The 15,660-nt window shown below is 28.7% G+C and overlaps 3 protein-coding genes across 7 annotated transcripts; 2 read left to right on the top strand and 1 right to left on the bottom strand.

Annotated features, from left to right (window-relative positions):
• The first annotated feature begins 1,386 nt into the window (after positions 1-1,386).
• On the top strand, positions 1,387-9,199 carry LOC143143388 (mitoferrin-1). 3 transcript variants are annotated; one of them, XM_076304566.1, is made up of 6 exons: positions 1,387-1,489; positions 1,760-1,938; positions 3,631-3,907; positions 4,094-4,318; positions 4,463-4,670; positions 5,145-7,275. In XM_076304566.1, exons 2-6 carry the CDS (start codon positions 1,822-1,824, stop codon positions 5,332-5,334), a joined length of 1,017 nt encoding a protein of 338 aa, XP_076160681.1. In that variant the 5' UTR covers positions 1,387-1,489; positions 1,760-1,821; the 3' UTR covers positions 5,335-7,275. The 3 variants fall into 3 exon arrangements, with proteins under 3 accessions (XP_076160681.1, XP_076160689.1, XP_076160672.1); XM_076304574.1 differs by lacking the exon at positions 1,387-1,489 and adding an exon at positions 9,041-9,199 and having other exon boundaries at positions 1,496-1,938; positions 5,145-5,271; XM_076304557.1 differs by lacking the exon at positions 1,387-1,489 and having other exon boundaries at positions 1,496-1,938.
• Positions 7,487-14,804, bottom strand: LOC143143376 (uncharacterized). 3 transcript variants are annotated; one of them, XR_012991123.1, is made up of 8 exons: positions 14,442-14,804; positions 14,076-14,348; positions 13,812-14,014; positions 13,538-13,740; positions 13,300-13,477; positions 11,528-11,796; positions 9,235-11,449; positions 7,487-9,163 (listed from the first exon to the last, which is right to left on the bottom strand). XR_012991123.1 is itself a non-coding variant. In XM_076304548.1 (6 exons), exons 1-6 carry the CDS (start codon positions 14,473-14,475, stop codon positions 11,548-11,550), a joined length of 1,140 nt encoding a protein of 379 aa, XP_076160663.1. In that variant the 5' UTR covers positions 14,476-14,804; the 3' UTR covers positions 7,487-11,547. The 3 variants fall into 3 exon arrangements, 1 of the variants encoding a protein (XP_076160663.1); XR_012991122.1 differs by having other exon boundaries at positions 9,235-11,796; XM_076304548.1 differs by having other exon boundaries at positions 7,487-11,796.
• Positions 9,260-10,105, top strand: LOC143143406 (protein SPMIP1). The gene is made up of 2 exons (XM_076304587.1): positions 9,260-9,498; positions 9,725-10,105. The coding sequence occupies exons 1-2, from the start codon at positions 9,404-9,406 to the stop codon at positions 9,948-9,950; spliced, it is 321 nt and encodes a 106-aa protein (XP_076160702.1). The 5' UTR covers positions 9,260-9,403; the 3' UTR covers positions 9,951-10,105.
• Positions 14,805-15,660: the final 856 nt, after the last annotated feature.

The following is a 15,660-nucleotide window of genomic DNA, read 5'->3' as shown; positions in this document are numbered from 1 at the left end:
CACAAAATATTTCAGTTTTAAATTTTACCCATGTTTATAACTTATTTTAACCTTATTTGTCTTGTTATAGGATATTCTAAATATTTCAAAATTGAAAAGATTTTATTTAAATACAACTTTTTATGTTTTAATTTTCATTTTACTCTTGGGTAGACAAATTTTAAGATAATAGAATATTCATTTTTCTAAACCTGATCATTCTATATTTAAAATAAAATAGTATAAATATTGATGGAAATAAAAATAGAATGTTGGAGAATGATATTTTTTAATTGTTTTAAATTACATGAGGTTTCTGCATATTTAACTATCCGAAATTAAACTTCTCATCCTTCTTCGCATTACCTACATAATAATCCCCTTTTCTAGTAACACAAATGCTACAAAGATTTTTATTGAAGACGTTTTCAATGTTAGTAACTGCAACTTTCTCCATACCATATATTCTTGTTAGTGTGTGGTACTTTCATTTATGAATTATTTCGTGTCTTGTTTCTGAAATTCGCTCTACAGGCCTACACGATTTTGCTTTGATGCTATTATTAGGTGTGAACGCATACAGTCAGTTTCATACTAAAATGCGACGATCAGAATTATTTAGTTTCAACTAACTATATAGTAGAACGTTTCAATAGAAGGAGAGATATAGTAGAATATTCCAGTAATGAGAGATTGGATAAAGGTCCCACTATGCATAATAATGTAATTAAAATGGTGTTTCTAAATATTACTTCGGAAATTTAATGTAAACAAAAGTTTCTTATTTTAATTATAATGATTTAGATTTGGAAATAAAAATTATTTACTGTTTAAAGGGTATATTTTACCCATGTTTGATGTAATTTCAGTTTAACGACTAAAATTTTAATGCATTAAATATGCAGTGCTCTAATGAATTTAGTTGTTTGGTTGGCAAGTATTAAATACAGCTAGAACGCATATGAAATTTAATTCTGATTTGAATTCTTGACAAATAACCTTCCATACTTCGCTTCGTAATTTTGTCACGTTTTAAAAACAACAGAGCAATTCAAAGAATTACATTTGCTTGCATCGAAGTAAAATGTTAGAAATTTGCAGTAGCAAATCTACAACAGGCATATGTAAGAAAGAAGGAAAGTGTTTTATTAATTCCAAGATGTTAATATGCAATTCAATGGCCTATTCGCTTCGTTCACGAAACTATATGATGCGTCAGCATGCATCTGAATGTAGATACACGGCATGTCTTATACAGTAGAGTAGCAGTGGGTTATCAGAGTATTTATTAAGCTCACTATTGTGTAACTACGCACGCATAAACCACGTGGTGAATACGACGCATGCGCGGCACGTGCGCATATGTCTAACCTCGCTGCATCAACTTGTGACAATTCGTAGTCGTATCGCGAATACTGATATTCATTGAGTTCTACAACTATTTCAGTAAACAGTCTGTCGTAAATGTCCTATACCTCTGTGTTTTAGAACTTACTAACAGTGTAGTCCGGTAAACTAGAAATTTCTTTACGCCGCGAGTACATGGAGGGGATTATACATTATAAATTTGCGTATTGGGGGTAGTAGCATTTTCAATTCCAATACGGTCCATTAAGATACGATCAACGTGTACGATTACGTCTCGTCACTTCGAACGAATAAATATTTCTACTAATTTCATTTGAATTAACAATATTTTAGCGTTTATAAAATAAATACTATTACATCAGTGATAACTCGGTATCAGTTACAACCAAAAACGTATTGTTCGCTTCCATAGAGTGCATGAGTGCGGCACTTTGAAACCTAAATTGGAATTCACGTTGACGCCTCCTAAAAAACATGAATACGGAAGTGTACGAAAGTCTACCCACGTCTTCCGTGTCTGTAAACATGACAGCAGGTGCATTTGCCGGAATTATGGAACATTGCGTAATGTACCCGCTTGACAGTATCAAGGTAATGGCTTTATTGCTGCGCATTTTTAACAAAATACTTTACATAACCTCAACTATCGTTTCACGATATTTGATCCCTGATACAGGGAGTATGAGAAAATTGCATGACATTTAATACCGTGACTTTGCAAGTTACATGGTCTTTGAGTAATAATAAACGTGAGGTTTCAATGCTCGGTAATTCTTGAAATTTTCTCGCTTTTCTCGTAAAAACCCGAGAATCAAATGTCATACATGATCGTCATTATAATTTTAAGTAAATAATAAACTTATATTTTCAAGATAAATTACTATCAGATATTAATTACAGCAGCCTGTACATTTATTTCGTGTTTTATAGCACGGTTGCAGAAGAAATTGTACAATCAATTCAAGCAATATTATTTTATAATTATTTCTAGGTACTACTAGGTTGTTATACTCAAAAACGAATCAACTTAGTCATCAAGTGACTTAGCAATTATGTTTTATTATAGTATGGTCACTGTACTTACAACAATTACTTATCAAAATGATAAATACAGTTGTTTATATAAGTTAATGATAGTATATAAATCGTGTGAACTAACAATAAGATAGAAACAGATTTCATGTAATAAAAATAAATATAATATCTTATCTATTGCCTACTTAATCATTTTTAATTAAGCATTTTTATTTTTTTGTTGCATTATTTTATTACTCAAATGTATAGTTCATTCATTTATTTACATTATTATTTACACAATTATTTTTAAGTGGCATTGCTTAAAAAAAATTAAAATTCTTAATGGGAGCAAATATGCTTTTAATTATTGTAATCTTCGTTGATGTTTATCTTAGGTATTTGATCTGTATGTTATACCATGTATGTTTGCTATGTGTGTGGGTGAGCATTAAGGTTAACCAACTCTAACTTATAAATATAAATAAATATTAAATAACAATTACATATGAGTGATATTGAAAGAAAAGATTATTTTTTGATATTGATATTTGAATAATTTTGAAAAAATTGTATACATATCATGGTATTACTACATGTAAAATTCTCAAGTAGAACATGAGTTTAGATATTCATTATATAACAAGTTTCTTTGGTCTGTTACAGTAGGTTCTATTTTTGGTTTTCTTTCAGCCTACAACATATATCATTACTTACTTTCTTATTTAACTGTCAGAAAATATATTTTTAATGAGTCATGATTACCTCACTATATGAAAATTTGTCATACGAGTACTATATCATAAAATTAAAGTTTTAAATTTCAATGACTCATTATGCATAGAATTTGCAATGTGTTAACATTTATGTCATTTTTTTTTATATTACAAAGTAACTGATTTATGTACGTACTGTTTGAAAAATGTTAGGTGCACTTATTGTAACTTGTGATACATACAAGTTATATTATCCGAGATAAGTTTTTATAATTTAATATCTTTTTATCATTAAGTAATTAATCAAACTATATAATGTTATAAGATTAATGAGTAATAAACTATTATTTTTTATAAGAATGTACATTTTAAAACATAACACTTATACTTTTTTATATGATTAAAATTATTAATTATTTGTGAAAAATACAAAATTGTAGTATTTTTCTATAAAAAATGTAAATAATTGGTTCTATCAAATAAGAAAATTATTTGTGTAAATTATTTACACATATATATATATATATATATATAATTCTTTGTTTATATTTAGACAAGAATGCAAGCATTGACTCCAGCACCAGGTGGTGAAACGAAAATAAAAGAATTTTGGACTACAGCAATACAGAAGGGAGGTGTTGGTAGATTAATTCGTGGAATGAATGTAGTGGTTGTAGGAGCTGGTCCTGCACATGCGTTATATTTTTCATGCTACGAATTCATTAGAAATAAGCTATTAAGGGGGCGCAATGAAGTAAATTATACTGCTTATGCAGCTGCTGCTTCTGTAGCAACGGTTCTTCATGATGCTGTAATGAATCCAGCTGAAAGTAAATTTTTTTAGATTTATTTGCAATATAAATAAGCAAATTATGTAATGGTCTTTTTGTACAGTTTATCTGTTACATTATACAGAATGTGAAATACCTTTTCGTTATTGAGAAATCCAATGTGCTACACGTGATTTATAATTGTTAAAATATTATTCAATGAAGAATTAAATTATCTTATTCCAGCGGTTAAACAGCGATTACAAATGCATAACTCTGCATATAAAGACGTCATAACGTGTATAAAGGGTGTATATAAAAACGAAGGTCTATCAGCATTCTATAGGAGTTATACAACTCAGCTGGTAATGAATGTACCTTTTCAAGTGATTCACTTTACAGTTTATGAAGTTATGCAGAAGTTCACAAATCCAGAGCGCACTTATAGTCCTATAGCACATATGATATCTGGTATGTATATATCTGTTTTAAGAAACATGGGAATATATTGTATTACAGTTGATTTGAAGTACATTAGCATTCTTAAGTAACAGATTATATTTAAAAACTTGTTTATATATTAAAACTGTATAAATTTATTTATATAAATTGTAGGTGGAGTAGCAGGAGCCTTTGCTGCTGCAGTCACAACACCTTTTGATGTTTGTAAGACGCTTTTAAATACGCAAAGTGGTGTACGTGCTCGAGGTCTGGGAGATGCTATTAGAAAAGTTTATGAATATAGTGGGGTACCTGGTTACTTCCGTGGTATAAGTGCTCGTGTTCTTTACCAAATACCAGCAACTGCTATTTGTTGGTCAACGTAAGTATATAACGTATGATTTATATATTAATAATTGCATAATTTTAAGTTATTTTTAAATTTTAACCTTTTACAATCATAATTCATTTAGAAAAAGATATGTTTAATAAAATTGTTTTGAAATAGAGAACAGTGTTATATGTCTAAACAGAAGTTGTCTCAATATTATTTTGCAACATCATTGTATTTAAAAATACATTAATTACTTGTTTCTAAATATAAAAGTGGTAACTACCGAACTTGATATTCTCTAACTAAAACTTTATAACTATGTTACTAGAAATATTCTAACTTTTGGCTGCAAAGAATTAAATATAATAATACTGATAAAAAAGTATTACATTGAAATGAATAACTAGCAAGATAATAATACTGTTTATGCATCTGATTGAATTTATATTGTTAACATTGTTTAAAACATTATATAATAACTTCTATAATAATAGAAAAATATTATTTTTATAAATTTTCTAGGTACGAATTTTGCAAATACATACATCATAGTATTCAAGGTGATGTTTGTGGACCAGAAGCCGACAATGACTCTAATGGTACAAATCAGAATCCGGCTGCATCGTCCAGGTCTAGTCGCTTTCAAGACGTGAGCGTTTATCTTAATAAAAATTCCCCGACCTCGGTGTTACTTGATGTGACTACAAGTTAGATATATCTGAATTGTTTAATGTCACTTTTGCACTGGAACACTATTGGATGAAAAAAACCGTTCGTTTTTCGTATTTCGAGAGTTTATCAACAATGAGTGATATATTGTTAATTCATCTGTTATTGTGGTATTGTTACATGTGTATAATAATTCGTAAAGAATTAATACATACAATTGAAAATCCATACCTGAGCCAAGTGCAGAGCACAGGCTCGTTAGTATGAAAAATTTATTTGAAAATTTTACTTTCTAGTATATGACCATTTTAAACGATATGTACCAATTACAATAAAATAATTGCATTTTATTGTGTTAAAGTAAAAAACAATATGATACATCATCGAACAACTACATTAACAAAAATGAAATATTATGAATTGACAGAAAATAAGAAGAAAAAAAATAAAAAATTAAATAATTTATTTTACTTAATAATATAAAATTTGGTGGAAATTTGACTGCATATTCTATTGGGCAAAATATCTACTGGTGTAATATATCACTCTGAAGAAGAAAAAAGTATTACATTGAAATGAATAACTAGCAATATTATTTTGAGAAAGATTTGTTGGCACTAGTATTGCTAACTGCTGTTATTTAAGAGATAACTAGAAACTGCTATCGTCTACTGCGCTGTTCACATGGAGTTATATGAAAAATTTATGATGAAAATTCGATTCAATTTATTTATTTATTTATTTATTTAACACATTGAATTTATTTAAGAAACAATTATGTATTTTATCATAAAATAATTTATATATTAATTATGTATATGAATTTATTTTTGATCACAAATCATTGAATGTATAAAAGTACTGAAACATAACAATGATTATTTATTAAAATGAATCATATTTAATTTTGAGTCAAAACAATAAACGTATTTTGTAAAAGAAGAAAACTGTTGAAAATATTTCACTTCAGTACTGCAAAATTATATTAAACAAGTTATATAAAAAAGTAATACAAACATTTTTTCAAATATTAGATTAGAAAAACATGCTCCACTTGAATAGTGAATTAGATTATGTATATTCAACATTGTACCATATGCTTAGATTAAAAAGAAAATAGTGGGATGCATGGAAAAAATTAATAATAACGTGTATATAGCATAATTAAGTCAGCATAATTGAAAGATAATCTCTGATTTACAAATTCATAATTAAACATTTCATGTGCTTTGGATAGAATAATAAAATTTTAGTATTTAATATTTATACAAAATATAATGCACGTTCTAAGTTTAAACAAAATGTAAGTTTATTAAGATAATATCGATTTTGAAGTGAAGCTTTAGATAAGTTTTGCGTGAAAAGGAAAAGAAGAATTTAGATTAATACAAAGGAAAAATTGTTTACTACACTAACGGTTTAGATCAGTTGTGGATGGTGTAAAGTAATTATTTTGTAGAGCAATATAGATAAGTTAATGTTACGTGCGTATGTACAGTATAAAAGAACAGACTAGAAAGGAAATGGCAATGTTATTGTGCGATAAGTAGAATTTGCCTTGATTACCCAAGTACAAATTAAGAATTGCTCCTTATGATCTACCACAATATTGCTTCCTATGGCTGTGATTAAAGGGTCATTTGATGTTGACTTTAAGAGGGAGTAATATCATGTGAAAACTCATATTTCACGCCATATTTATTTATTATTATAGCACCGTAATACTACTCATCGTTATTGATATATCATTGTTTGATACTACAAAATACGTCAGTAACTTTTACACACTTAGAAGTGTACACAAAAATACTTCTTTACATTATTTCTATGCTGCGAATGTTTGATCGTTGATTCGATAATGAATGTAAATCTTGCGTTTACAGTAATTTTTTAAATTTGATTTTCGTGCAAACTTTGTATGTATACTTTTTTAAAATGTTTAAATAAATACTCATTGTGCTTGTAGTAAAAAGTAATACCAGCAGCCCAGTTTTTGTTATTAGATTCAAAATCTAATTCCTAATATTTTGAGGAGATCACAATAACCAGTCAATTTCTATGGATTATTTATCTGAAAATTAATAAACGTGTTATTCATGCATTTTCTAAAAATTAATCTTGATAGCAGAGGAGTATTTTCTGCCTTTTAAATTGACTAATTTCCTTTTAATCTGTACATAAAATAATGCTCCCACTGATATTATTATATAAGTTTATTATGGTAGCACACAAAAAATAATTGATCATCACATAATAAGACATATTATATGTAATAACAATGTAAATAAAACAATTCTTTAAAATACGAAAACCATATATATAACAATACTTCTCTTGCCTGTTATACTAATCGGTAATTATTTAGAAAGAGGGAAGTCCCGCCGATTTCGATAATTTTTAAGTGTTGTAAAACTGAACATTTTGAACAATTTTACATGTAACCACCGCTCGACCTTAGTTTTCGAGATATTTGTAAAAAAAAAACATCGATAATATTTCATTGAATTCTGTTTATACAGCCGCATAAGTGTTTGTCTAGCTACCGCACTTAGTGTATATGTAGAGAAAAGAAAGGAAAGATACACGTACAATTTAAATAAAAAATGCAGAAATTAATCTTTATTAATATTGAATAAGCTAACATTTTGTAAAATTCATAATTGCTGTGCATAGTGAAATATTAAAGGAAATATAATGTATCGGAAAACCTAAAAGTATCCGTCCACTAACGTTTAACTTAGCTAAAATGCTTGAAAACAAACAAAACATTTTTTCACAATCCTGAAGAATAAAAGCAACGGTTTATACAAGAATGGGAGAAAAATATCGTCAGATTCAACAGACAAATATGAGTGAAAGCAAGGCCCAAACGTCTAAAAGCTGTAATTAGATCTTAAGGGTATCATACTAAATATTAAGCTGATAACTTCAATTTTATGCTACAATAAATCAATTAGTTTGTGAATGGACGAATACTTTTGTATTCAAATTTTTCGATACACTATAATATTTCATTTAATTTCTTATTACGTATAGCAGTTATGAATTTCACGAAATGTCACCTTATTTTGCATTAGTAAAAAGTAATTTTTGTAATTTTTATTTAAATTTTGTATGTAATTTTTTTTCTCTATAAATACGTTGAATGCTGTAAATAGACGAAACATTTGTACGATTAACTCGACGTACGCATCCGTAGCACCATGTGCATCACCTATGTGCATCGCCGTTTATCTACTGTTTCTGTAACCAACAGCATGACAGTTAACGATGAATAGATTTAGCTCAAATTTAATCCGTCAAGTAACTGAAACCTTGATAATACTATGTTCGTATATGTATTTTATAAAATTTAAATCTACGAAAAGATCAATTTTAACAAGTTCACTCAGTAGAACACATTAATAGCTGGACGTTTGAACATGTTATATAAATAGTAAATAAGCTGTAGTCCGATGCTGATTTATACACTGCAACGTACGCGTACACATAAGCGGAATTCATATGGGAAAAAGTTGTTTGGAATGTTAAGTTTTATAACATGTTTAAAAATCATCGAAATTGATAAAACTGCCCACTATCTAAATAATTACCGAATTTGCTAATGAATAACACGAAATAAACATTAAAGCATCACGTTATTTCAAAATCTCACTTCAGAGTAATGCTGTGCCAAAAATTTACTTTTAAATATAAATTTTATAAGTATCTAGCCGATCTAATATTCGAATTCTTACACTTTTACGCAGATTATTTATCAAACACGACGAAAAGATTAAGTCATGTCGACCAGAGAAATTTGCGATGCTCGTTGCCAAGCGTTTTGCACCGCAATGATAGAGAAAGAAGAATCTATACGCATCAGATGGTTTCTGAAAAATAAACAAAAATTATTGAATCGTTTGAAAATGATGGAAGCTGCGAAGAAAATTGAATTACCTACGTCTAAACTAATGAAACAATCGAGCATGGATATTGTACGCGAACACATGACGCATTGTAGCGAATTATTTTTGTTACGTGTTGAGAATTAGATGACACTTCCTCTTTTATAGATATGTTTAAAACCCCTGCCAAATTGGACGTCATTGGAGCCTAATAATTCTATCAATATGGATGTAATGAAACCGATGCATCCACAAGTAAAAAATCTCTTATACGAAGATGCCCCAAGCTTCATCAATGCTGAAAATTACATGAATAAAAGGTTTTATATGTATCACTAACTTTTTGTAGTATCAGTATTACCTTTTTATATTTATGAATATAAAAACAACTTAATAAATTTGTTTAATGATATGTTTGAATAAAGAATTCATCCGATGTTATATTTTTCTCTTCTTGATATTAACACTTCGCTTTCAATGTACTTTTAAGAAATAATAGTAATGTAGACGTTGATTTAATGTTTACATTCTCATTGATTACTATAGATTTAAAGACATTCCAGAAGATCGTTATTACTTCCCGGATTGTACAAGTTGGATCTATGGGTGGCGTCTTTCAGATTATCCGCCTATTCCACGAAGTAAGGTTGGAAAAACAAATGTTACGGTAAACGAATTTTATCGTTGGAGAATTTCAAGTCTTCAGAGAGATCCAGAATGGTACCGTCCTTGTCAACGTACTTCGTCAAGATGTGACGACGATGTAAACTAATAGCCAAATTAGAATATGTATGTACGTACATTGTCGTCACAAAGAAAATGTTTAACAGCAATTAATATTGCACAATCTATTGTATTGTTTCGGAACAACAAAATATTTTATAATTGAATATTTTTTTTTTTTTAGTCTATTGTGAAATATATTATTTTCTGGTCTCTTCTTTTTTTCTTCTTTGAGATAATTAAAAAAAAAAAGAATATTTTCAATCAAATGAATATTTAAATTATTAAACAAATCAAATAATATGATAGCAACTTTTACTGCTTTGCTGTATGAAACTTCGTTTTCAAGATTTCAGCAAATAAAATCAAAGAATGCGATTTCTGGCACTAACGCAGAAAGTGCTCATCCTATTTGTGAGTTTTAGTTGTCAGACAATGGAAGTACATAAATGAGAAATATATATCCCTTTTTCGTATCATCCAAAAATTTATATTCTAGTTTTATCAAAAAACAGAACAATAAATCATTCCCTTGCTTGTGTCATATCTTTCGAAAATATAAGACTAATTACTATTATTTTATTTCTACAGTTCGTTAGTACACCCATCGAAATCGATGCGAGTATTCACAAGTTTTTATTGAAATCAATTCAAAAATTTACAAATTTTTACTAAGACTAGAATATTTTATTTTTTCCATTGACGAGTTTCTTTACATATAATTTAAACAATTCAATTTTCTGGTAGAAGAAACGACCACCTTCTGGTCGTTGCTTACATCAAACGATAGCGTGCACGTTTTTTAATAGTTATTATTTTTTAAGTAATAGCTACGAATATTTGGAATGGCCAACAAACAACATTTCATCCTTCTTTATAAATTGATATGATTATTGAAAAACCTATTGAGAAACATTACTATTTGTCTATTTCTACGATGATTAGTTCTTTTATTAGATCGTATTTTAATAAAATACATTTGCTATTGAAGGCTAACTATAGTGTATACGGTCCTACCAAGAATGACGATTTCTAAATCATTCTTTCGTGTGTATCGGAATAATCATGAAACTAGAAAAGATAATCATTATTATCCATGGATAGATTATACGTTAAATCTAATCAATTTTGAGATAAGAATATAAAACCCAAATAAAAAGTCCATTCAACTGCTTAGGTGCAATCATGTTAACAACATTCAAAACAAATTTTTAACATTTTTCTTCACGTTATCTTTCTACGTTATATGAATTGTGAGCAACATTCTGTTTTCAAACGTAAAGAACGATCGATCAGTCAAGCTGTCTGCTCACAAATCGGACTCATAATCAGATCATTTAATAATGAGAGAAAAAGCTTTACACTCGACTTCTTTCTCAATTCTTCGAAGATATCAGAAGTGCCAAGCTAACAGCAGGCGACTCTTGTATTAGTGGTGGAGAAAATTCAATATAACGCTGTGTGGCCCGAAATGCTTCGCTGATTACCAGTCAAAATGCAAAAACATGTCTATAGTGATTAAATAACAAACCAATAGTAGAACATCCACTGAAAAATTGTTGAAAATGTTTAAAACTCCAAATTGAACTAAAATATTATTATTTATATGGATACATAGAACGTTACAATTAATGTCATAAATTGTACTATTTCTCTTCTTGTTTATCCTTTTTCGACGTAAACAATCGTTGTAATTCTAACGGCAATAAATATTCTGCTTGTTTTGGGACAGCATGAAATATGAAGTTGATGAACTTCTGAAACTGTTCAGCAACATTGCAAAGTTGTTCTTCCAATAATCTTTTTTCCAGGTGACAATTAATAATTTCTTCTCTCATTACGGTTATAACATCGTTCAATCGAACAATCAGTTCGTTAAGTCCGCTGATTTGTTTCTAGTTGAACATAATTTTTATACAAAGTAACGTACAATATCCAAAAAATGTATTCATTCACTACTAGATACTCTACTTTGAATGGCAATAACTTTTTTTAGAGAATATTAATTTAACAAAAAAAAAAATGTAGGAAATTAATACAGCTTTTATATGTTATAATATTTTATTACAGTTTGAACATTTTATTACAAAATATAAAATAAAATTCTTGACAGAAACCATACAAAAATCGGTTGGAAAAAAGTACTTATACAACTGCCATCTATCGATAAATTATATTTAAAACAATAGAATGAGGGGTCTCCCGATGTACGTATGCTTTTATTTCTTAGTTTAGATTAGGCCTGAGCAACTCATGGTTCACGAGTCAAATACTGTCTTTTCCCTCGCCATTGTATTTTTCTTCTCTACCCATTTATCTCTGTCCGTCCAAAAAAGCTAATTTAAACATGTTCAGTAATTTAGTTGAATGCCGAGTAATTTAGTAACTCACTGTATGTAGGCAGTAAAATTTAATTGAGTAATTTAATACAACGATTTCTTTAAGTGGATCCATTTCGTTGGATTTTTCTGATCGAGGTTTTCTCCACCACTTACTGGTAATTATTGAATGCATTAATCGCCAAGATATGGCGTTGGAACAATAAGGTTACATTACAATTTGTAAACGAATATGTTAAACACGAACCGTTATGAAATATAAAAAGTCCTTCATACAAAAATAAAGCAGAAAAGTTGTGAAAGCTGTCGATAGTATGTGTAGATCGGGTACCTATACATGTAATGAAGAATGTACCAGTAAGCTGATGGTGGGAATAGCGTAGTTTTGACGGAGATGTTGTCTAGATCTGTTTTAGATCATATTATGTTTAACTTTTATTCTTTTCATGAGAGTCAAATATCATGTATTATTATTTGCTAAAAGCAGAGAAATAACGTTAGTCCATGAAAATAGAAATTCTCTTGGACAATGCTTTCATAGGCATTTTGTTCATCACGTGCGCAACAAGTCCATGTTCTGAACGTATAGAGCGTATTCACATTCGTTAATTTGATTAAACACAGATATATAGTTCTTATTATGGCAGAAAAAATGTAACGTGTAGAATCCTGACCTTAGAAAAATAGGTGAATTACTAGGAAGCAATTGAAATGTCATACCACCGAAAGTAAATGAAAGAGACACATTTATACAATAAAGGATATCCTACAAAATAATAATTAACATTTGCTAATTTGTTGATTAAAGAAAGAATTTATTTTATAAGTATTTTTTCTTGCCAGTTTCTGTACTCATTAAACGTTTTATTTTATATCTTGTAATAAAATATTTAACCTTTGATAAAATACTAAACCATTTGAGAATTGTATTAATTTTCCACATTTTATTGTATTTACGACAAAGTTATTGCTATTCAAGGTAGCCTAGAAATACTTTTTTTTTGGATACCTATTGTACATTTAGGACAAAACCTACAAATGAAATCAGAAACTCTTTACCTGAAAGTATTCATGTATAGTATGTTTTTCCTTACAAAATTGTAATCGTTCTAAACAAAGGACATAGATTACATCTACGGTGCTTTGCATTTGAAGCTGACGCTTCTGAATATGTAAATAATTGCCAATTCTGGTTTTGAATTCTCGCTTATCTATATTCAATTTCGCGTGTGTTTTCCTACAAAATTTTTTGGGGGTTAAATTTATATATTTTATCTACTAGTATACAATTCTGAACCTTAGAATTCCATTGAAATCAGCAATTAGGTTCTCTCTTTGAGCACGAAAAGATTTTTCAAATTCTTTATATAATAATTGTACAACAAATGATATTTCGGTTCGCATCTTTTGCATCATATCATGGGTTACATTGATTCGTTCTTGCACAACCGCTTTTTGTATATTTTTGACACATTCTGTAGTAGCTTTGGTCCACTTAGTCTAAAGAGTAAAAGTAATTTTTTTTAATGAAGAATTTCATTATATATAAATATTATTAAAAAAATAACTACTTCAAGTTGTTCCTGCATGTTATGCTGAATAGTTTTAATGTAATTTTTGTATTTTGAGTGCAACTCCTGTGTTTGATGTTCAATTTCTCTTCGTTTTTTTGCTTGATACATATGAAATTTTTCTTGCGATTGTTTCTTCATTTTTTCCCAAAAATCCTCTTTAATTTGCTTGCAGAAGCATTTTAACAAGCTATCACCTATTTCTAATAAGTTCATTTAAAACTACAGTTGAGCAAAATACATTTGGTTCTTCTGTAATATTACCCAAGATATTCTCATGCACGTTTGCTTTAATGATTTCATTATTGATTGATGACGATGTTACTACATTGTTATTTAACTGATCATTGACTGGAATTGTAAAACAGGTTTTCATTGTTTTTTGTGGCATTATTAAATCCAATAGCTTTTTTGTGTCATTGTGACTATATTCAAAAAATACTTGTGCCAAAGATGAGTCTAAGCAAAGAACTTCTGATGAAGTCAATGTACCATTATTTGAACATAGTTTTCCATTAAATGATGAACATGTTTGATCTATAACAATTTTATCTTACACATTGATGCAAAGATACAATACAAAATTGTACATAAGTATGTACATAAAGCACATCCATTATTGAAACTTACCCATGATTTTTTTATATTTGGAGATATTTAACATTACATATAATATAACATTAAATTTTCAGAAAAGAGATTAATTTTACAAGGGATTTAACGTTTTTAAAAGCACATTTTTGACTGAATCATCAAACGAAGAAACAAAAGAGGGAATGGGCAATTTTTAATATATGATAATGTTATGAAGTTTGAAGAATTCTATTATAAATTAAATATTATGAAATAATAAAAATGTATGAAACATTTATAATCGTTTACAGTATATTTTGAAATATATTAATTGATATTTATTATTTGTTGACTGAGAAGATAAAATGATATAAACAAATAGTCACGTGATCGAAATATCACAATTCCATTGGTTTTCTATGTCGGCACGTCAGGAATATATTATATTCCTTTGTAGGAAAGAACAATTTGTACCAGGCACATTCTACTATTCCGGCAAGTGTTGTCAATCTAGTGATTTTTACACCAGGTTTGTGATTTCCATACTTTTGGTGAAAAACTTAATATTTTAGTATTTGATAATGTTTTTAGTAATTTACTTTATAAATTTAATGAATATCTTATAATATGGTATTTAAACGTGTTGTTTCTGTGTTTCTGCATGTTTCTAATGTAAATAAAATAATTATCCGCTGTAATTCCATTAGTCGAGATTGAAACTTAGAGCGAGATATGATATAAAATTCTGAAGCATTCATTGGTCGAAGACTCACTATCAGTGTGAAAGAGAAAACTTTCTCCCTTAGTAGTAAATCTGTCAGCCAATAATCGAGACAGGTTTCCTGTTATCACACAGTGATACGTTGGAGCTTCTTTATATCCCCGTGTAGAGGGAGAGTCTTCAGATTTGGTGGGGGTTGCGTTACTTAACACACATGTGATGTTACATCATAACATAACCTTATATGTGATCATAGCTATGATTTAACTTACTGTTTTTGATTTCTATTTATTCCTATCTCTCGTTTTAATTTCAATTATGAAAGAAAAGTATTTTTTCAGGTCCGCATTTGAATGTGGTAGAGACAGATGTAATTTAGTAACTTTACAAATATTTGAATATAGAGGGGCGTCACTTAAATCTGGGGAAAAATTCTACTTTCTTATTGGCTGTTAATAATTATTATTGCCTAACATTACATTTGCATTATCAACTGGTATTCCTACTGTTGGATTACGTTCAAATTGGGAAAGGAAAAGCAGATTATTCTAAGAT

This window comes from Ptiloglossa arizonensis, chromosome 1, assembly GCF_051014685.1.
Source record: "Ptiloglossa arizonensis isolate GNS036 chromosome 1, iyPtiAriz1_principal, whole genome shotgun sequence".
Lineage (NCBI taxonomy): Eukaryota > Metazoa > Arthropoda > Insecta > Hymenoptera > Colletidae > Ptiloglossa > Ptiloglossa arizonensis.
Note: the sequence above shows the minus strand (reverse complement) of the source record. Positions and strands in the feature narration are given on the sequence as shown.